The following is a 22,407-nucleotide window of genomic DNA, read 5'->3' as shown; positions in this document are numbered from 1 at the left end:
TTTTCCATTATGTCTCTCTCATCCCCACTGCCAACAAGTATAAACACCTTAGCCTAGTATTCAATGTCCTCAATATCTTTTTAACTGAAATCATACACAGTTTCAGACGTAATGGTAAAAAGTCTGCAAATAATCAGACATATACTGAGAAGCCACTGAGGTATAAGTTCCTTAAGGAAATCTTGAGAGATCTTGTTTATATTGTTTGTTGCTAATCTATCACCTGGAAGTGCCTGGAATACAGTATGCATCAAGGAATAAATGAACAAATAATTTCATAATAATTTTTAATGAATTAAATGAATGATCCTAAACTAGAGAATGAATGCCTAGATGAAAGTATTATTCTTTGAAGATCAGTCTGGTTCTCAGACACATGGAGATTAGTTAGTAAATTACTTTAGTAAAAATAGCCAACATTAATTGAGTTCCTGCCACTAGCCTAAGATTTTTACATGGATTTAATCCTCACACATTTCAGTGAGGTAGATAGTATTAAAGATAAGGAAACTGGTATACATAAAAAGTTAAGCATTTTGTTCAAGTACATTTAATATTTATGTGTCAGACACAGTATGTGAACCAAGAAAAGCAATGATGAGGGCCTGATTAAGATACTGGCTGTGAGATAGAAAAAAATAAACTGGAAAAAGTATTTTAAAAGTAGAGGCCAGAGCAGTAATTGCCACCTCACATCATCATTAAGCACTGCAAATCTGCTCTCACTAATATATGTAATTTTTATTTTATTTTTTTATATTTGAATTTTATTTTAGTTTTTTACATAGCAGGTTCTTATTAGTCATCCATTTTATACATATTAGTGTATACATGTCAATCCCAACCTCCCAATTCATTCCACCCCCACCACCACCCCAATATATGTAATTTTTAAAATGACATATGTACCATCAATCTGAATACTAAATGATCAAAAGCTTAATATCTTTCTTATTTTTAGATAAAATTATGATTAAGTTTTAATATTTTCTTCCCACACCCCAACAGATAGATTAGAATCTAAATAATAAAGTTATCATCGTGGATTTAAATCTACTGTGGACCAAGTTAACTTCTGCTGGGTTCTACAGCTACAGATTGCATTCTAGCCACTCACATTATTCATGAAAGCCACTGAGATACATGGAGGAATGGTTGTCTGAGCACAATAGCTCACTTCAAATCCAGCTTTGATAATATAACCAACAAGTGGTGAGTCAGAAGAATCACCTTAGTTGTCAGAGAGCACACTATTAAAATAAAAAAAATTTCAATATTAGATGTCACCTGATTGCTGATCTTTCAGGGTAGTACAAAGTACACATTTTCAAATCACTGCACAAATGAAAACTCCTGCAGCAATCTGATAAGGTAGATTTATGTATACCTCATCAGATGAGAAATGTCAAAAATACCTAGGTCCTTCTTATATGCTGTTAAGAATAAAACTTACCAAAGTCTTCTAAAACAAGATTTACATTAAAAATGAATTATAAATATAATGAAAATTCAAGTAAAAAGTTTCTCATCTTACCCTGTCTAGTTCCAGTGTAAACTTCTGGTCCCACGACTGATTGGAAATGGGTTTCCAGCTAGTTTGGCCAACCACAGTATTATCTAGCTTCAAAACTGCACAGACATCATCTGTAATTACAATTTAAAACTTGCTTAAATATTTTAAAACCTTTAAAATAGAAATGCCACTGTTTAATATCAACAAAAGTCTTATGATCCTTTGAAAATAAGTTTTTCTTACTCACTACTGAAGCTTTTGAATCTTAAATGGCTAGTTTTATATATACACTCCCACTAGACCCTCCCAAGTTATCCTTTGTGTTTCACAAAAACACAAATAGTAATCACTATTTTGTTTATATTAAAATGTAACTGAAAGGACTAACAGGTGACCAGTAATTGTTTGTCAGGTGTGTGTGTATATTTATATGTCAATATCAGTCATCCAGTTTTTCTCTCTCTACATTTGCTATTTATTAATGTTGTTACCTTAAACAATTTTTATTTTCACATTTTTCCTAAAGTCTCTCTCTAGATACAGGAAAGCACAGACATACTGTACTAGGTTGAATTGTCACATGCCTTTTCCACCAGTTGTATAATTACATCATAGTTTATGATTACTTTACAGTGTCTCCAAAGTACTTCATAAACCTCTCCCATTTTACTTTACCACCTTTACCCACTGCCCCATTTCAGTTTACTTCTGGGACCCAGTCCTAGTTAAACATGTTTAGTTCAGTGGTTAGCTATCAAAATTTCAACGTTAGTTTAGAGGTGTCATTATACCACTAAAAGAATCAAGATGTGACACAAAGAGTTTGACATAAAGAGTAATGTTCAATATTTCATTATTCCAAAAGAATTAATGTTATATGTCATTCAGTTTTCTAACATATTTTCAGCAGGGTAAATTTTGTAGCCTTTTAAATTTTCCTGTCATTATAGCTTTTGACATTTTAAGTTTAAATTATGGAAATCATAATTTTAAAGTTTGTTGTCCAACTCTAACTCGTCTCACTCTTCTCTGTCCCCACTGCTCAGCCCTTTGTATAGGCCCTTTAATTTGTTATATGATTGATAAAAAAATTTGATTACTGAACTGGATAAGTCATCGGTTTTTAGGAGATTTCGACTACTTCCACTTTTACTTTTACTCGTTCTGCTCATGAAAGATGATCTGGTTTCACTTGGACTCCAACCAGGTAGTGCAACCGATGCTGCTTTTGACCGTCCGGGGACATTCTCTAGGATATCTTGACAGCCCATTAGACGAACTTCCAAAGTACCTGTAGCATGAACAAATATCAAATAAGAAAACATCAATACTCAACATATAAAATGATGTCGTTGTTACCTATTCAGAAATAGGGGGGAAAAATATCTGCTAAAATAACAAAATCTCTTCTTCCAGAGCATCTTCGAGGTAACTATCATCTTTACTGCTTTATTTAGAGAAACCTATTAAAAATTCTTAATTAATTAAAACAACTATAAAAAAATGTATAGAAAGAACAGCACCAGCCAAAAGCTGTCGGGCATAGAACAAAACTAGTTACTTAAACTTCCTGTGTATCTGAATACTCATTTCTATAATTCCATGGAAAAATTACAAAATTATGTGGATAAAACATGTGGGAGGGGAAACATAAAACTAAATAATATGCCTACTAAAATAAATATAAAGAAATTAGAAACAAGGAAATCTGACAATGTAAATAACAGTTGTGTTTAATAGTTATATAGTTAACACAGAAAAGGACTATAGGGTTTTTTTTTTTTGGCATAAGTAGATGGAGTTCTGTTCTATTTGAGATGTAAAATAACATTATCTTCTCACTCTAATAGTTTAGTCAAATAATTATGGGCTATAATTATCTAAGCATAAAGTAATTATAATTTCCTTAGGCAAATACATACTAAAAGTGTTCAAATGAAAATGAGGAACTGTGAGCTTAGGCATCTGGAGATATGGCTTTGTCATCATTTGGGCTAGACTTAGTGTATTAAAATTTAAAATGGTGCCTCAGTATTAAAATTTTAGATACTGCCCATAGTATAGCACTTTAGAAAGAGTATTTCCTGGTAAAAGCTGTCCCATTAAACTTAAATAATTAAAACTTAATTTTTTAATTATTTAAAAGTAACCAAAGGACTCTTTCAACAAAGTAAAAAAGTCTGTATTTAATCTCAACTCAACCAAAAAAAAAAAAAATCAGACAAAAAATATGAAAAAAACAGTGTTAAAGGAAAGGGACATCAGGCAATGAAGAACAGTGATCCCTGAGAGAAGAGTCCTAAGACTGCTTACTACCTTGAGAATATCTAGGACACAACACAGGGAGGGAGAACTCAGGTGGAGCCAAGTGGACTACCTGAGTTAAGGAGACAGAACTGAGAGTATTGAGGCTGAACTGACTGAGATGGCGAGATTTCACAGGCAGAGTAAAGGAAAAAATACAGCTGTCCAGAGACAGAATCCCTGAGATGTGCAGAAGGTTCTCCAGACCAAGTATTCAGTCTTGCCCCAGGAGTATAGTTACCCTTAGACTAAATGATGCTCTAGTCCCACATAACAAATCTTAAAAGCATTACCCAAAAAGATCAAAATGTTTCCAAGTAACCTAACTATGACCCAGAACAAAGCTCAAAAATATTTGTAATATTTTTAATATTTGTAGGAATACAAAAATACCCAGCACCTAACAAGCTAAAATTCCAAATGTCTGGCATTTAATCAGAGATTATCAGGTATATTTGTTTTCTATTGCTGCATTACCAATTATCACAAATGTAGTGGCTTAAGACAACATTCATTTATTATCTAACAGTTTTGTAGGCCAGAGTTTTGAGTGGGCTGGTCTGCACTCTCTGTCAAAGATCTCATAAGGCTGAAATCATTGTATCTGCCAGGCTAGGCTCTTATCCGGAAGTTCTAAAGAAGAATCGGCTTCTAAGCTCATTCAGGGTATTGGCAGAATCTAGTTTCCTGCAGCTGTAAGAATAGGGATCCTATTTCCTTGCTGGCTGACAGCCAGGGGCTGTTTTCAAGTTCTAGAGCGGACCTGCATCCCTCGTCATGCGACCGCCCCCCCATCTCTATGCCAGCAATGGCACATAAAATCCTTTTTATGATTCATATCTGACTTCCCCTTCTGCCACTGGCCAGAGAAAATTTTCTACTTTTAAGGGGCTCATGTGATTTTATTAAGCCCACCCATATAACTGTCCTTTATGATAACTCAAAGTCAACTGATTAGTAACCTAAATTACATATGCAAAAATCTCCTTTGCCATGTAATGGAATATTATCACAGAAATGATACCCCATCATATTCATGGGGGAGGGATTCTGGGGGTCATTCTTAATATTCTGCCTATCACACCAGGGAAGCAAAGAAACAGAAAAGTGGGACCCATTAAAAAAATAAAATCAAATGAAAACCAATACAAAACTGATATAAATGTTAGGATTAGCACACATTCACAAAGTTATTATAAATATATTCCATCTGTTCAAAAAGTTGAACAGGGACACTGAAGAAGTCAGAAAAACACAAAACAAATTTCTAGAGATGAAAATAACATTGAGATTTTTTTTAAAAACCCCAAAACTGGATGGGATTGGTGGCACATTACCAATTGCAAAAGTAGAGGCTACTGAACTTGAAGCTAGCGCAACAGAAATGATCAAAAATAGAAGACAGAAAGCAAAGACTTGGAGGGCAAAAACAACAACAAAAAACCAGTACATATGTGAGCTGTGAGTTTAACTTCTAGTGGCCTAATACATGTGTACTTGAAGTCCCTGATGAAAAGCAAAGAGAATAGGGAACAGAAAATATATTTGAAAAAATAATGACTGAAAAATTGCCTAATGTAGTGAAAACTATAAACCCAAGAAGTATCCAAGAAGTTCAATGAACACCGAGCAAAAGAAAAATAAGTAAATTACACCAAAGCATAACATAATCAAATTTCTCAAAACAAACAATAAGAGAAAGTATTAAAAGCAGCCAGAAAAAATGACATGTACATATAAGATTAGGACAGCAGCAGATTTCTCATTAGGAACAATGAAAGCAAGACAGAGAAGCAATATCTTTAAAGTACTGAGGAAACAAACCATGAACTTAAAATTCTAAGTCTACTGAAAATTTCTTTCAAAAATGAAGCTTTTTCAAACATAAAAATGGATAAAGAACCCATTATCAGCAAATTACCATGTGATCCATCCACACAATTCCTAAGTATTTATCCCAGTGAAATCTATGTTTACACAAAAATTATACAGGGATCTTATTAGCAGCTATATTTGAAAAAAGTACAGAATGGAAACAACCCAAGTATCAATCACAGGTGAATGGATAAACTAGTTATGGTATATTCACACAATTGAATACTACCAATAATAAACAGAAAAGAACTACTGATACATGCAACATAGACAAATATCAAAAGAATTATTCAGAGTGAAACGGCCAGATTCCCACCCCCAACAAAAAAAAAGAGTATGCACTGTATGATTCAATTTATATACAATTCTACAAAGTGAAAACTAATATCTAGTGACAGAAACAGGCCAGTGATTGCCTGGGGACAGGTGTGGGGAAGGAATGCATGAGAAGAGCAAGAAAGAGAGATTACATAGAGGTACATGAGGATACTTTTGGGGATGATGGATATAATTATCTTGATTGTGGTAATAGTTTCAAGACTTTAAATAGATGACAAAACTTGTCAAATTATACACTTTAAATATGTGCAATAAAACATGTTCTAAAAACTGGATATTGATAATGGTGGCTCAAGTATATGTATTTCCTGAAAATTTAAAACTATACTTAAAATCGGTGAAAATTTATATACTATAGTGTATAAATTATGTCCCAATAAAGATTCTAAACATGAGGGGCAACTTCAATCTTATGTTTGGTTAGGCTATGGAAATCTTATCTTACTGTAAAGTATTAAGGCAGATTAAGTATAACGGAAATCATTTCAATTCTGGTTCAAAAGAAACAACTTGTGTCTGTGTGTTTTATTTGCTTTTTTGTTGTTGTTAAGGTAGCAAACTTAGTTCATTTCCACTGTAAATGCTCAGATGTAAAAGTCATCCTGGGAAAACTGTAAACATCTGGTTACTACTTCAAACCCTGCTAGCTTATAGCTTATTAAAGATTTTAGTAATTTCAGTGTATTAGGGGATGACAATGTTCAACACCTGCTTTCATTTAGAATAAAACCTGGAGGGATTTAAGATCTTTATTAAGTATCTAGAAGTTTCTTTCTTTTATGAGGTGACACAATTGCTATTGCATATAACCATATAAGAAGTGGCTTAAAATTACATTTTTTACTTTTATGACCCATAATATGAAATTTTAAAAACAAGCAAATCCAAAAACTAAGTGTTTGTATTCATAAGCAATAGCTAAAATTCCATTAGAACAACTAAATACTTTTTTATTTCTTTTAACTTTCTGGAAAAACTGTTTTATATCAATTTTACTAATTCAGTATTTCATCTTGGTACAATTAACTTTTCTTTAATTCTGAGGAATCTTCTTTTATAAAAACTAGTAAATGTCTCAAAATTTGGACTAAAAATTAAATTATACTTTATATCAAAGTAATTTGCAAATTTTAGTATTATAATCATACAACCACGAAAGAAACCAGAGTATAAATGAGATAAACCACAAATAATAGCATACAGTAAAAACTCAGGGCAGTAAATACTCCTACTACTTATCTATGCTAATCCTTTATCATGTCTAATCCTTTATTAATACCACTACTATTTCTCTTCCTAGTTAACTCCATATTTAATTTAAGGTCTGGTAGATAAAGGAGTTTTTTAAAACACCAAAATATCTTAAGAATTATAATATACTTACTTTTAGACTGGTGATTTACATCACTATGAGTAAGGTTCATTAAGGGAATGAAGAACAGGGAAAGAGAGAACTAAAAAGAGGTTAAAGAGTTGGGAAGAGCAGCCAACCAGAATAGAAAAGGAAAATAATTTCCAGCCATATCAGCTGATTTTCAAAAATGCGGCTTTATTACTTTTCTAAAAATACTATTTAACAACCATATTTTAACCAATGGATCATTCTGAAATTCTTGAATATTAAAAATATGTTCACTAGGGGTAAGATAGGAATAAAGAGGCAGACCTACTGGAGAACGGACTTAAGCATATGGGGAGGGGGAAGGGTGAGTTTTGACAGGGCGAGAGAGAGTCATGGACATATACACACTAACAAACGTAGTAAGGTAGATAGCTGGGGGGAAGCAGCCGCAAGGCACAGGGATATTAGCTCGGTGCTTTGTGACAGCCTGGAAGGGTGGGATGGGGAGAGTGGGAGGGAGGGAGACGCAAGAGGGAAGACATATGGGAACATATGTATATGTATAGCTGATTCACTTTGTTGTAAAGCAGAAACTAACACACCATTGTAAAGCAATTATACCCCAATAAAGATGTTTAAAAAAAAAAAAAAAAAAAAAAAAAATATGTTCAGCCCTGAGCCATAAGATGGTGAAACTTAGATGTACAGTCCCTGCCTTATTATCAAATGACATTTACCAAATATCTACTGAGTGTATAAAGTATCTTGTGATAGGGGTTAAGATTACATGTAGGTAGATGACAAGGTCTTCATAGGTCTATATCCCAGTTTTGATTTAAAAAAAAAATAGTAAGAAATGGATAATAAGTCAAAGACATTAAATAGGCACTCTGCACTAACCAGATTAATTGTAATAGAAGATTCATGGTAGGAGTTATAGAAGATGTGGCTGGAAACATAAATGCTTTATTTTATTTTATTTACTTATTTTTTTAATTGGAGTACAGTTGATTTAAAATGTTGTGTTAATTTCAGGTGTACAACAAAATGAATCAGCTATACATATACATACGTCCACTCTTTTCACCTAAGAAATCTCTCAGGACAGAGAAATAGCTAAGTGGAGGGCATTTAAAGGCAAATGAAACAACCACTGAAGCCAGGAGCAAAGGATATCAGTTGTCTATATTGTTTAACAGACATCCTAGAGTCTTGGCGAAAAGCTAGGGAGTAAACTGTTTTAAGGAATAAGAGCTTTGCAATGTTTCCACGTGTTACTGGAAAACCAGAAGGCTAGATGCAAAAGGAGACATCCTCAGAAGAGATCTGAAAAGGTCCTAAGCTCTCACATCTGGCAGATCTTCAAGCTCTGTGCAAGCAAAGGCAGAGTTACAAAATGCCTGGGTGAATGTTGAAGGTATGCCTTGGTACACAAACACAGAATTCAGCTGCAAACATGGCAAATTTTCTTTCTGCTTGCAGGCATTTGGAAGTCCTAGCCACAGCAATCAGAGAAGAAAAAGGAATACATATTGGAAAAGAAGTAAAACTGTGACTGTTTGCAGATGACGTGATACTATACATAGAAAATCCTAAAGATGCCACCAGAAAACTAGAGCTAATCCATGAATTTGGTAAAGCTGCAGGATACAAAATTAAGGCAAGAAATCTCTTGCATTCCGATACATTAACAATGAAAGATCAGAAAGAGAAATTATGGAAACAATCCCATTTACCATCACAACAAAAATAATAAAATACCTAGGAATAAACCTACCTAAGGAGGCAAAAGACCTGTACTCGGAAAACTATAAAACACTGATGAAAGAAATTAAAGATGATACAAATAGATGGAGAGATATACCATGTTTTTGGATTGGAAGAATCAATACTGTGAAAATTATTACACTACCCAGAGCAATCTACAGATTCAATGCAATCCCTATGAAATTACCAGGGGCATTTTCCCCAGAACTAGAACAAACAATTTTACAATTTGTATGGAAACACAAAATACCCCGAATAGCCAAAGCAATCTTGAGAAAGAAAAACGGAGCTGGAGGAATCAGGCTCCCTGACTTCAGCCTATGCTACAAGTATAGTAATCAAGACAGTATGGTACTGGTACAGAAACAGAAATATAGATCAATGGTACAGGATAGTAAATCCAGAGATAAACCCACACACCCATGGTCACCTAATCTATGACAAAGGAGGCAAGACTATACAATGGAGAAAAGACAGTCTCTTCAATAAGTGGTGTTGGGGAAACTGGATAGCTACATGTAAAAGAATGAAATTAGAACACTACCTAACACCATACACAAAAATAAACTCAAAATGGATTAAAGACCTAAATGTAAGGCTGGAAACTATAAAACTCTTAGAGGAAAACACAGGAAAAACACTCTTTGAAGTGTTTTGAGGTGTTTGAAACACTCAAATCACAGCAAGATCTTTTTTGACCCACCTCCTAGAGTAATGAAAATAAAAATAAACAAATGAGACCTAATTAAACTTAAAAGCTTTTGCACAGCAAAGGAAACCATAAACAAGATGAAAAGACAACCCTCAGAATGGGAGAAAATATTTGCAAATGAAGCAACTGACAAAGGATTAATCTCCAAAATATACAAACAGCTCGTGCAGCTCAATATCAAGAAAAACAAGCAACGCAATCAAAAAATGGGCAGAAGACCTAAATAGACATTTCTCCAAAGAAAACATACAGATGGCCAAGAGGCACATGAATAGACAGATGCTCAACATCACTAATTATTAGAGAAATGCAAGTCAAAACTACAATAAGGTATCACCTCACATTGGTCAGAATGGCCATCACCAAAAAATCTACAAATAAATGCTGGAGAGGGTGCGGAGAAAAGGGAACCCTCTTGCATTATTGGCAGGAATGTAAATTGATACAGCCAGCCACTATGGAGAACAGCATGGAGGTCCCTTAAAAAACTAAAAATAGAACTACCATATGACCCAGCAATCCCACTACTGGGCATATACCCTGAGAAAACCACAATTCAGAAAGATACATGTACCCCAATGTTCATTGCAGCACTATTTACAATAGCCAGGACACAGAAACAACCTAAATGCCCATCAACAGATGAATGGATAAAGATGTGGTACATATATACAATGGAATATTACTCAGCCATCAAAAGGAACCAAATTGGGTCATTTGTAGAGATGTGGATGGACCCAGAGTCTGTCATACAGAGTAAAGTCAGTTGGAAAGCGAAAAACAAATATCGTATATTAATGCATATATGTGGAACATAGAAAAATGGTACAGATGAATCTATTTCTGCAAGGCAGAAATAGAGATGCAGACACAGAGAATGGACGTGTGGACACAGAGGGGGAAGGGGAAGGTGGGATGAATTGGGAGATGAGGTTTGACATAAATACACTACCATGTGTAAAATAGCTAGCTAGTGGGGACCTGCAGTATAGCACAGGAAGCTCAGTTCAGTGCTCTGTGATGACCTAGATGGGTGGGATGGGGGGAAGGGGGGAAGGGAGGTCCAAGAGTGAGCGGAAATATGTATACATATAGCTGATTCACTTTGTTTTACAGCAGAAACTAACACAACATTGTAAAGCAATTATACTCCAATTAAAGAAAAAAAAAAAAGTCTGTCAAAACACTAGTTGACCACTAACTTAATGGAGACTTCAGTGACCACACATGATAAAAAATACAGTCTTTAGCCAATAAAGTCACTAAACAACTACACCCTGTTTCAAACAGCAATAAGAAATTATAGAAAAGGGGAGTATCTTCCAGTTACACATTATAATACTCACCATATCCAGCTTTCAATAAAAAATTATGAGGCAAGCACAGAAATAAGAGAGTATGGCCAATTCACAAGAAAAGCAGAAATTCACAGAAACCATCTGTCAGGAAGACATTGGATTTACTAGACAAAGACTCTATACCCACTGTCTTACATATGGTCAAAGCTTATATGTGGTCAAAGACCTAAAAGAAACTAAAAGGAAAAAGAGAGAATGGTATTTCAACAAATAGGGAATATTAATAAAGATAGAGAATTTATAAATAAGAACCAAATAGAAATCCTGGAGTTGAAAAGTACGCTAACTGGAATTTTAAAAGTTTACTAGAGATGTTCAACAGCAGATTTGAGCATCCAGAAGAATAAGAAAACTTAAAGATAGTTGAACTGAAGTATCCAGTCTTAGGAACAGAAAGAAAAAAAAATGAAGAAAAATTCAATGTAATTCTATGTTACTTCAATAATTGGGGAATGAGGGACATTACATGAAGGGAAACATTGATAGGAACTACAGCTGACTTCTCATAATATTGGGTTGGCCAAAAAGTGCCTTCGGTTTTTAAATAAAAATAAAAGACACATTTCACACTTTCACCAAGAACTTTATTGAACAACATATTCACCCTTTTGTTCCACTACCTTCTGCCATTTTTCAGGCAACTTCATAATTCCATCTTCCCAAAATGTTTTATCTTTTTGAGCAAAGAACTGTTCCAGGTACCTTTTACAGTCTTCCAGGGAATTGAAATTTCTTTCCATTAAGAGAATTTTGTGAAGACCTAAATAAATGGAAATATGGAGGTGCAACATCTGGTGAATACGGCAGACAAATCAGAACTTCCCAGCCAAGCTGTAACAGTTTCTGCCTGGTCATCAAAGAAACATGCGGTCTTGCATTATCCTGATGGAAGATTATGGTGTTTTCTGTTGACTAATTCTGGACACTTTCCATCAAGTGCTGCTTTCAGTTGGTCTAACTGGAGCAGTACTTGCTGGAATTAATCGTTTTCTGGAAGGAGCTCATAATAGAGGACTCCCTTCTAATCCTACCATATATACAACATCACCTTCTTTGGATGAAGACTAGCCTTTGGTGTGGTTGGTAGTGGTTCATTTTGCTTGCTCCATGATCTCTTCTGTTCCACATTATTGTACATATCCACTCTTCATTGCCCATCACAATTTGTTTTAAACACGGAACACTTTCATTATGTTTAAGTAGAGAATTGCAGGCAGAAATATGGTCAAGAAGGGTTTTTTTGTTTAACTTATGTGGAACCCAAACATCAAAGCAATTCACATAACCAAGCTGGTGCAAATGATTGTCAACACTTTATTTGGTTACTTTGAGTATGTTGGGTATCTCCCGTGTGGTATAACGTTGATTCTTCTCAATTAATGTCTCGATTTGATCGCTATCAACTTCAACTGGTCTACCTGATCATGGAGCATCATCCAGTGAGAAATCTCCAGCATGAAATTTTGCAGACCACTTTTGACATGTTTCATCAGTCACAGCATGTTCTCCATACACTGCACTGGCATTTCAGTTGCGTTTTAACCTTTCTTGAAATAATAAAGGATAATATGCCAAAAATGTTGTTTTTTCTTCCATCTTCAATATTAAAATGGCTACACAAAAATTCACCAATTTTGATAAGTCGTTTTTAAAATGCAGGCTGATATAACAGCTGTACATACAATCTAACAAAATTGTTTTGAATGAAGTTAACGACAACTAAGTGCTACTAGAGCCATCTTACGGAAAAAAACAAACAAAACTTTTGGCCAGCCCAATACAAAGAGGAAAGCTAGAAGACAATGAAATCACATTTTTAAAGAGCTGAAAGGAAAAAAACAACTATAAAGGTTTTCTACCGACAATATTCTTTAAAAATGAAGATGAAATAAACAAGAAAAAAGTGGAAAAATTAGACTCTACCACATCTTCACTACAATAAATGCTAAAAGAAATGGCTAAGGGCTAAAGGAAAATTCTAACAGGAAATCTCAAGTACAACAAGAATAAGTGAAGAATAACAGTAAGGATAAATGAGCCATTAGATATAAAGAACAATGTTTTGTTTTTGAAAAAATACTTTGTAACGAAGTAAATTAGAGTTGACCCTTGAACAATGTGGGGGTTAGGGGAACTGACCCTTCTTGCAGTCGAAAATCCACATGTAACTTAACAGTAGGTTCTCCATATCTGTAATCCCACACTCACAGATTCAATTAACCACAGATCATGTATATCCTTAAAGTTCTTAGCTCTTTAAGTAAAAACAACACTAGAAGATGTACAGTGGAACCTTGAACAACATGGGTTTGAACTGTGCAGGTCCACTTATACGTGAATTTTTTTTCACTACATACATAAATACAGTACTGTATGATCCACAGCTGGTTGAGTCCACAGACATGGAGGGCTGACTGTGAAGTTATATACAGATTTGTGACTGCACAGAAGGTTGGTGCTCCTAACCCCAGTGTTGTTCAAGGGTCAGCTGCAGATTAAGGCACAGGTAGAAGTAAAATATATTACAATGAGGATAAACAGGGTGAAGTGGAAGAATTTGCAAATATTTCTCCATAAAATTTTTAAACAGATTTGGAAGTAAGAGAGTACACTGTGATCACAGACTGCAATAAGTTCAATATGCATACTTGAATCTCTAAAGTAAGCAATAAACACACCACACACATGCACAGGCGTAATTAAAACACTGCTATGGGACATGAAAAGGAATAATGGAACTATTTGCTTCAAAAACAACTACAAAGAGAAGGAAAGGATGAACAGAGAAAAAAGAGTAAATGCAATTCAAACATCAAGATTGTAGAGTTAAATAAATATCAAAAATAATATTAAAAGGACAGTTTATAAAGGGTACATGGAAACTTTTGAGGGTTGATATGACAAAAGTTATCAAATTGTGCGTATCAGATACGTGCAGTTTATGTATACAAATAAAGCTGTTAAAAAATATAAGACTAACAACTTCAATTAGATTTTCAGGTTAGATAAAAAGAGACATCTATATGATGTACATAAAATATATCACTTTAAGTAGAAAAGAACAAACAGGTTGAAAATAAAAGGATGGAAAACTTCATTAGGTTAACCTTAGGCATAAAAAGGATAGTATGGCTCTACTAATATCAGACAAAGTAAACTATAAGTCTATTTTCAGAGATAAAAGGAAACATTTACAACGATAAAAGAGTAAGTTGATCAGTAAGACATAAAACTAAATGTGTATGCTACTAATTAAAAACAAGACAAAGCAAAGCAAACAGAAGGTAAAACTCAATAGACTTAAAAATGATTTGCAATCGACCTAACCAATTTGATACCTGGCTTAATATGCTAAGAGACTTTATGAGAACTTCTCTTTGAGCTCTACTAAAGCTAGGTTTTGGGAGAGATCTTGGTGTTCATGTTTATGAACAGGCTCATGGGAGGTTGCTGGTGGGAGGACTCCCTGAGTTCTGCTGCTTGTCTCTGCTTCATAATATTTGATATTCATGAAAGCTGATGCTTGTTTCTGTGTTTACATCTGTCTCTGAGCCCCCCTCAAAATGTCTGTACATCAATAAACATTTGTTCTACACAAACAAATAAACAAAAAAACCCAGAGACTAGGCGATTTCTGGGATACCATAAAGACTACAAAAATACATGTTATGGGGATCTCAGAAGGAGAGAAGAGGGAAAATGGCAGAAAGAATATGTGAAGAAATGATGGCAGAAAACTTCCCAAATTTGATTAATGACATGAATCTGCACATCAAGAAGCTCAAAGAATCCAAGTAAAAAAACTCAAAAGAAATTACCATTCTGAGATGCATTATAATCAAATTGTGAAAACCAAAGACAAAAAGGAATATTGAAAGCAGCAAGAGAGAAGCAACTCGTCACTTAGAAAGAATCCTCAATAAGTTTAAAAGTTTATTCTTCATCAGACAGCATAAAGGCCTGGAGGGACTGGGAGGAAATTTTTAGAATGCTGAAAGAAAAAAGCTTGTCAACGAATTCTATATATGCAAAACTAACCTTCAAAAATGAAGAAAATAAGCGATTCCCAAATAAGCAAAAGTTAAGGGAGCTTATCACTAGTAGACCTTCTTAGAAGAAATGCTAAAACAAGTCATCCAGATTGAAATGACAGGACACTAGACAGTAACTTGAAATCACAGAAAAAATAACACCAGTAAAACTAACTATATAGGTAAATTAAAAAGCCAGTATTACTATATTTTCAATTTGTAACTTTGTTTCCTGTATGACTTAAAAAACAAATGCATACAACAATGATTATAATCTAATATATAATAATATAATATAAAGGGCACACAATGTATAAAGACATAATCTGTGTCAACAAAAATATAACGATGGGGAGGCACAGCTGTATAGGAGCAGAGCTTTTGTAGGCTACTGTGATAAATTTAGGTTGTTAACTGTAACCATTAGAGTAACCACTAAGAAAGTAATTTAAAAATATACAGAAAAGGGGGAAGAAGTCAAGATGGCATTGTGGGAAGACACAGAGTTAGCATCTTCCCACAACTAGGGAGCCTGCCAGTCGCTGGTGGGGGACTCTGACCCCCAAGGACATGCGAGGAACCCCAGAGTGAACCAGTAGGACGTAGGGGGACCAAGTGGAGAGAAGAAGTGGAGGCCAGACAAGATTAGCCCTCCTGAGGCTGGGGAGATCAGGAGAGGCAGGCTGGTTCCCCCACCTCCAAAGCCCCACACAGGCAACGTGGGTCCTGCGGGCATAGGAAGGAGGCTGGGGAGATTAGGAGAGGCAGGTGGGAGGGGCACCCTGGGAGGAGTGGGTGAGGGGAGGAGGGCGATTGCCCTGCCCACTGGGGCCCAGGGAGCCTACTGAGCTCCCAGGCCAATCCCCTGCCCTCAAAGCCCCCTCCAGGTTGCCTGGGTCCTTGGGGGCATAGGAAGGAGGCCAAGGGGAGAAAAGGAAAGGAAGGCAGGAGGTGCCCTTTGGAAGGAGCGGGAGAAGAGGGAGGGCAATTGGCCAGCCCACTCAGGTTTGGGGAGCCTGCTGAACTCCCAGGCCGATCACCTGCCCTCCAGGGCCCCTCCAGGCTATGTGGGTCCTTGGGGGCATAGGAGGGAGGATGGGGTGATCAGGAGAGGCAAGCGGGAGGGGCCCTCCCAGACCCCAGACTGGAGGAGCAGGAGAGGAGAGGGCGTTTGTCCTGCCCACTCGAGCAGGAAGCCTGTTGGGCTCCCAGGTGAGGTTCCCTGACCTCTGAGGCCAGGGGTGGGGGACATACCTGGGCCCCTTCTGTTCCTTGAGCCTAAGCTCCACCCCCCACAGCCCCCAGGGCCTTTTCTAGCCCTTTGGGTCCTGAGCATTGGCCCCACCCACTGCCCAAACCTCACCCTTGCCTAGGCCCCACTCTCCACAGCCAAGGCCTCCCACGCCCCCCACCCCTTTTTTCATTTCTTTTCCCTCCTCCTCTTTTTTATGATTGTGGTACTGATGTACCTTCTGGGTGTTGATTCATCTATATTTTTATTTTTACATTCTTTCTAATAACATATCTGTAAGTTTCATAGTTTAATTTTATTTTTTACTTTGTTACTTTTTTTTTTCTTTGCCACCCCACACAGCTTGCAGGATCTTGATTTGCGAGCCCAGGGTCGAGTGGAAGCTCCTGCAGTGGGAGCTCTGAGTCCAAACCACTGGACTAACAGAGAACCTCAGACACCAGGGCATATTCATCAGAGTGAGGTCTCATAGAGATCCTCATCTCAACACCAAGACCTGGCTCTACCCAATAGCCTACTCCAGTGTTGGAAGCCTCAGGCCAAATAACCAGTAAGACAGGAACACAATCCCACTAATAATAATAAAAAAATGAGATGCCAAAAAAATGTGTCACAAATGAAGGAGTAAGGTAAAAACCTACAAGACCAAATAAATTAAGAGAAAATAAGCAACCTACCCGAAAAAGAATTCAGAGTAATGATAGTAAAGATGATCCAGAATCTTAGAAATAGAATGGAGGCATGGATTGAGAAACTACAAGAAATGTTTAACAAAGATCTAGAAGAGCTAAACAACAAACACACAGAGATGAATAACACAATAACTGAAATGAAAAATACATTAGAAGGAATCAGTAACAGAATAACGGAGGCAGAAGAACAAATAAGTGAGCTGGAAGACAAAACAGGTGAAATAACTACCAAGGAGCAGAATAAAGAAAAGAAATGAAAAAACTTGAAGACAGTATCAGAGACCTCTGGGACAACATTAAATGCACCAACATTCGAATTATAGGGGTCCCAGAAGAAGAAAAGAAAAAGAAAGGGTCTGAGAAAATATTTGAAGAGATTATAGTGGAAAACTTCCCTAACATGGGAAAGGAAATAGTCACCTAAGTCCAGGAAGCACAGAGAGTCCCATACAAGATAAACCCTAGGAAAAACACACCAAGACACATATTAATCAAACTAACAAAAATTAAATTCAAAGAAAAAATATTAAAAGCAGCAAGGGAAGAAAAACAAATAACATATACAAGGAATCCCCAAAAGGTTATCAGCTGATTTTTCAGTGGAAACTCTGCAGGCCAGAAGGGACGGGCATGATACACTTAAAGTGATGAAAGAGAAAAAGCCTACAACCAAGATTACTCTACCCAGCAAGGATCTCATTCAGATTCGATGGAGAAGTCAAAAGCTTTTGAGAGAGAAAAAAAGCTAAGAGAATTCAGCACCAGCAAACCAGCTTTACAACAAATGCTAAAGAAACTTCTCTAGGTGGGAAACACAAGAGAAGAAAAAGACCCACAAAAACAAACCTAAAACAATTAAGAAAACGGTAATAGGAACACACATATCGATAATAATCTTGAATGTAAATGGATTAAATGCCCCAACCAAAAGACACAGACTGGGTGCATGGATACAAAAACAAGACCCATATATATGTTGTCTACAAGAGACCCACTTCAGACCTAGGGATTCATACAGACTAAAAGTGAAGGGATGGAAAAAGATATTCCATACAAATGGAAATCAAAAGCAAGCTGGAGTAGCAATACTCATATTAGATAAAATAGACTTTAAGATAAAGACTGTTACAAGAGAAAAGGAAGGACACTACATAAAGATCAAAGGATAAATCCAAGAAGAAGATATAAAAATTATAAATGTTTACGCACCCAACATAGGAGCACCTCAATACATAAGGCAAATGCTAACAACCATGAAAGGAGAAATCGACAGTAACACAATAACAGCAGGGTACTTTAATACCCCACTTACACCAATGGACAGATCATCCAAACAGAAAATAAATAAGGAAACACAAGCTTTAAATGACACAATAGACCAGGTGGATTTAATTGATATTTATAGAACATTCCACCCAAAAGTGGCAGAATACACTTTCTTCTCCAGTGAACATGGAACATTTTCCAGGACAGATCACATCTTGGGTCACAAATCAAGCCTCGGAAAATTTAAGAAAATTGAAATCATACCAAGCATCTTTTCTGACCACAGTACTATGAGATTGGAAATCAATTACAGGAAAAAAACCCTGTAAAAAACACAAATATATGGAGGCTAAACAGTGCGCTACTAAATAACCAAGAGATCACCAAAGAAATCAAAGAATAAATTTAAAAATGCATAGAAACAAATGACAACGAAAACATGATGACCCAAAACTTATGGGACACAGCAAAAGCAGTTAGTTCTAAGAGGGAAGTTTATATAGCAATTCGATCTCACCTCAGTAAACAAGGAAAATCTCAAACAATCTAACCCTACACTTAAAACAGCTAGAGAAAGAAGAACAAAGAAAACCCAAAGTCAGTAGAAGGAAAGAAATCATAAAGATCAGAGCAGAAATAAATGAAATAGAAACGAATAAAACAATAGCAAAAATCAATAAAACTAAAAGCTGGTTCTTTGAGAAGATAAACAAAATTGATAAACCCTTAGCCAGACTCATGAAGAAAAAGACAGGACACAAACCAATAAAATTAGAAATGAAAAAGGAGAAATCACAACTGATACCACAGAAATACAAAGGATTATAAGAGACTACTACAAACAACTATATGCCAATAAAATGGACAACCACGAAGAAATGGACAAATTCTTAGGAATGTACAATTTTCCACGACTGAACCAGGAAGAATTAGAAAATATAAACAGACCTATCACAAGTAATGAAATTGAAACCGTAATTAAAAGTCTTCCAGCAAACAACAGTCCAGGGCTTCCCTGGTGGCACAGTGGTTGGGGGTCCGCCTGCCGATGCAGAGGACACAGGTTCGTGCCCCGGTCTGGGAAGATCCCACATGCCACGGAGCGGCTGGGCCCGTGAGCCATGGCCGCTGAGCCTGCACGTCCGGAGCCTGAGCTCCGCAATGGGAGAGGCCACAACAGTGAGAAGCCCGCGTACCACAAAAAACAAAAACAAAAACAAAAACAAACAAACAACAGTCCAGGACCAGATGGCTTCACAGGTGAATTCTACCAAACATTTAGAGAACAGCTAACACTGATACTTCTCAAACTCTTCCAAAATATTGCAGAGGAAGGAACACGCCCAAATTCATTCTACAAAGCCACCATCACACTGATACTAAAACCAGAAAAAGACATCACAAAAAAATAAAATTATAGACCAATATCACTGATGAACATAATACTAGCAAACAGAAATCCTTAACACTAAGACAACTTAACTATGCTGATTCTTTTTTTTTTTTTTTAATAAAAATGTTAACTGGAATTCCCACCACATACTCCTATCCAGTGGAAAGAAAATTCCAGACCTGCAGAAGCCTGGATGGGAGTAATCTGATGATAAGTACTCTTGATAAAAAGTTAAGTACAGGTTTCTATACATCCCAACTCTTTTATTTGCAAACGAAAGTAACAATGTTGACCACATATATTTTTTACTGCCACTTAAAAAAAAAAGAATCCAACAGCACATTAAAAGGATCATACACCATGATCAAGTGGGATTTATCCCAGGGATGCAAGGATTCTTCAATATATGCAAATCAATCAATGTTATACACCACATTAACAAATTAAGGAATAAAAAACATATGATCATCTCAATGGATGCACAAAAAGCTTTTGACAAAATTCAACACTCATTTATGATAAAAACTCTCCAGAAAATGGGCATTGGGAGAATGTACCTCAACAAAATAAAGGTCATATATGACAAACCCACAGCAAGCATCATTCTCAATGGTGAAAAACTGAAAGCATTTCCACTAGGATCAGGAACAAGACAAGGATGTCCATTCTCACCACTCTTATTCAGCATAGTTTTAGAAGTCCTAGCCACAGCAATCAGAGAAGAAAAAGAAATAAAAGGAACACAAATTGGAAAAGAAGAAGTAAAACTGTCACCATTTGCCGATGACATGATACTATACATAGAAGATCCTAAAGATGCCACCAGAAAACTACTAGAACTAATCAATGAATTTGGTAAGGTTGCAGAACACAAAATTAATGCACAGAAATCTCTGGCATTCCTATACACCAGCAATGAAAAATCAGAAAGAGAAATTAAAGAAACACTTCCATTTACCACTGAAACAAAATGAATGAAATACCTAGGAATAAACCTGCCTAGGGAGGAGAAAGACTTGTACTCAGAAAACTATAAAACACTGATGAAAGAAATCAAAGATGACACAAACAGATGGAGAAATATATCATGTTCTTGGACTGGAAAAATCAATACTGTGAAAATGACTATACTGCCCAAAGCAATCTACAGATTTGATACAATCCCTAGCAAACTACCAAGGGCATTCTTCACAGAATTAGAACAAAAAATCTTACAATTCGTATGGAAACACAAAAGACCCTGAATAGCCAAAGCAATCTTGAGAAAGAAAAACGGAGCTGCAAACAACCCCATCCAAAAATGGGCAGAAGACCTAAACAGACATTTCTCCAAAGAAGATATACAGAATGCCAACAAACACATGAAAGAATGCTCAACATCATTAATCATTAGAGAAATGCAAATCAAAACTACAATGAGATATCATCTCACACCAGTCAGAATGGCCATCATCAAAAAATCTAGAAACAATAAATGCTGGAGAGGGTGTGGAGAAAAGGGGACACTCTTGCACTGCTGGTGGGAATGTGAATTGGTTCAGCCACTATGGAGAACAGTATGGAGGTTCCTTAAAAAACTACAAATAGAATGACCATATGACCCAGCAATCCCACTACTGGGCATATACCCTGAGAAAACCAAAATTCAAAAAGAGTCATGTACCAAAATGTTCATTGCAGCTCTATTTACAATAGCCCGGAGATGGAAACAACCTAAGCGCCCATCATCGGATGAATGGATAAAGAAGATGTGGCACATATACACAATGGAATATTACTCAGCCTTAAAAGAAATGAAATTGAGCTATTTGTAATGAGATGGATAGACCTAGAGTCTGTCATACAGAGTGAAGTAAGTCAGAAAGAAAAAGACAAATACCGTATGCTAACACATATATATGGAATTTAAGGAAAAAAAATGTCATGAAGAACCTAGGGGTAAGACAGGAGTAAAGACGCAGACCTACTGGAGAACGGACTTGAGGATATGGGGGGGGGAAGGGTGAGTTTTGACAGGGCGAGAGAGAGTCATGGACATATACACACTAACAAACGTAGTAAGGTAGATAGCTAGGGGGAAGCAGCCCCAAGGCACAGGGATATTAGCTCGGGGCTTTGGGACAGCCTGGAGGGGTGGGATGGGGAGAGTGGGAGGGAGGGAGACGCAAGAGGGAAGACATATGGGAACATATGTATATGTATAGCTGATTCACTTTGTTATAAAGCAGAAACTAACACACCATTGTAAAGCAATTATACCCCAATAAAGATGTTTAAAAAAAAAAAAAAAAAAAGCTTTTGCAAAGCAAAGAAAACCATAAATAAGACAAAAAGACAACCTTCAGAATGGGAGAAATATTTGCAAATGAAACAACAGACAAAGGATTAATCTCCAAAATATACAAGCAGCTAATGGAGCTCAATATCAAAAAAACAAACAATCCAATTTAAAAATGGACAGAAGAGCTAAATACATATTTCACCAAGGAAGACATACAGATGGCCAAGAGGCACATGAAAAGATGCTCAACACCACTAATTATTAGAGAAATGAAAATCAAAA

At 36.1% G+C, this 22,407-nt stretch overlaps 1 protein-coding gene across 3 annotated transcripts in view; it reads right to left on the bottom strand.

Moving 5' to 3' along the window:
- The window catches only part of PKN2 (protein kinase N2), a 172,180-nt gene that overhangs the window by 82,128 nt on the left and 67,645 nt on the right, over positions 1–22,407 (bottom strand). For all 3 annotated transcript variants that reach the window (XM_032624482.1, XM_032624491.1, XM_032624474.1), the window contains exons 7-8: positions 2,619–2,804; positions 1,535–1,644 (exon numbers count right to left, since the gene is read on the bottom strand). In XM_032624482.1, the coding sequence (XP_032480373.1) occupies positions 1,535–1,644; positions 2,619–2,804 (296 nt within the window). The remainder of the gene's footprint in view (positions 1–1,534; positions 1,645–2,618; positions 2,805–22,407) is intronic.

Source organism: Phocoena sinus, chromosome 1 (assembly GCF_008692025.1).
Source record: "Phocoena sinus isolate mPhoSin1 chromosome 1, mPhoSin1.pri, whole genome shotgun sequence".
Taxonomy (NCBI): Eukaryota; Metazoa; Chordata; class Mammalia; order Artiodactyla; family Phocoenidae; genus Phocoena; species Phocoena sinus.
This window is presented reverse-complemented; position numbering and strand designations above follow the sequence as displayed.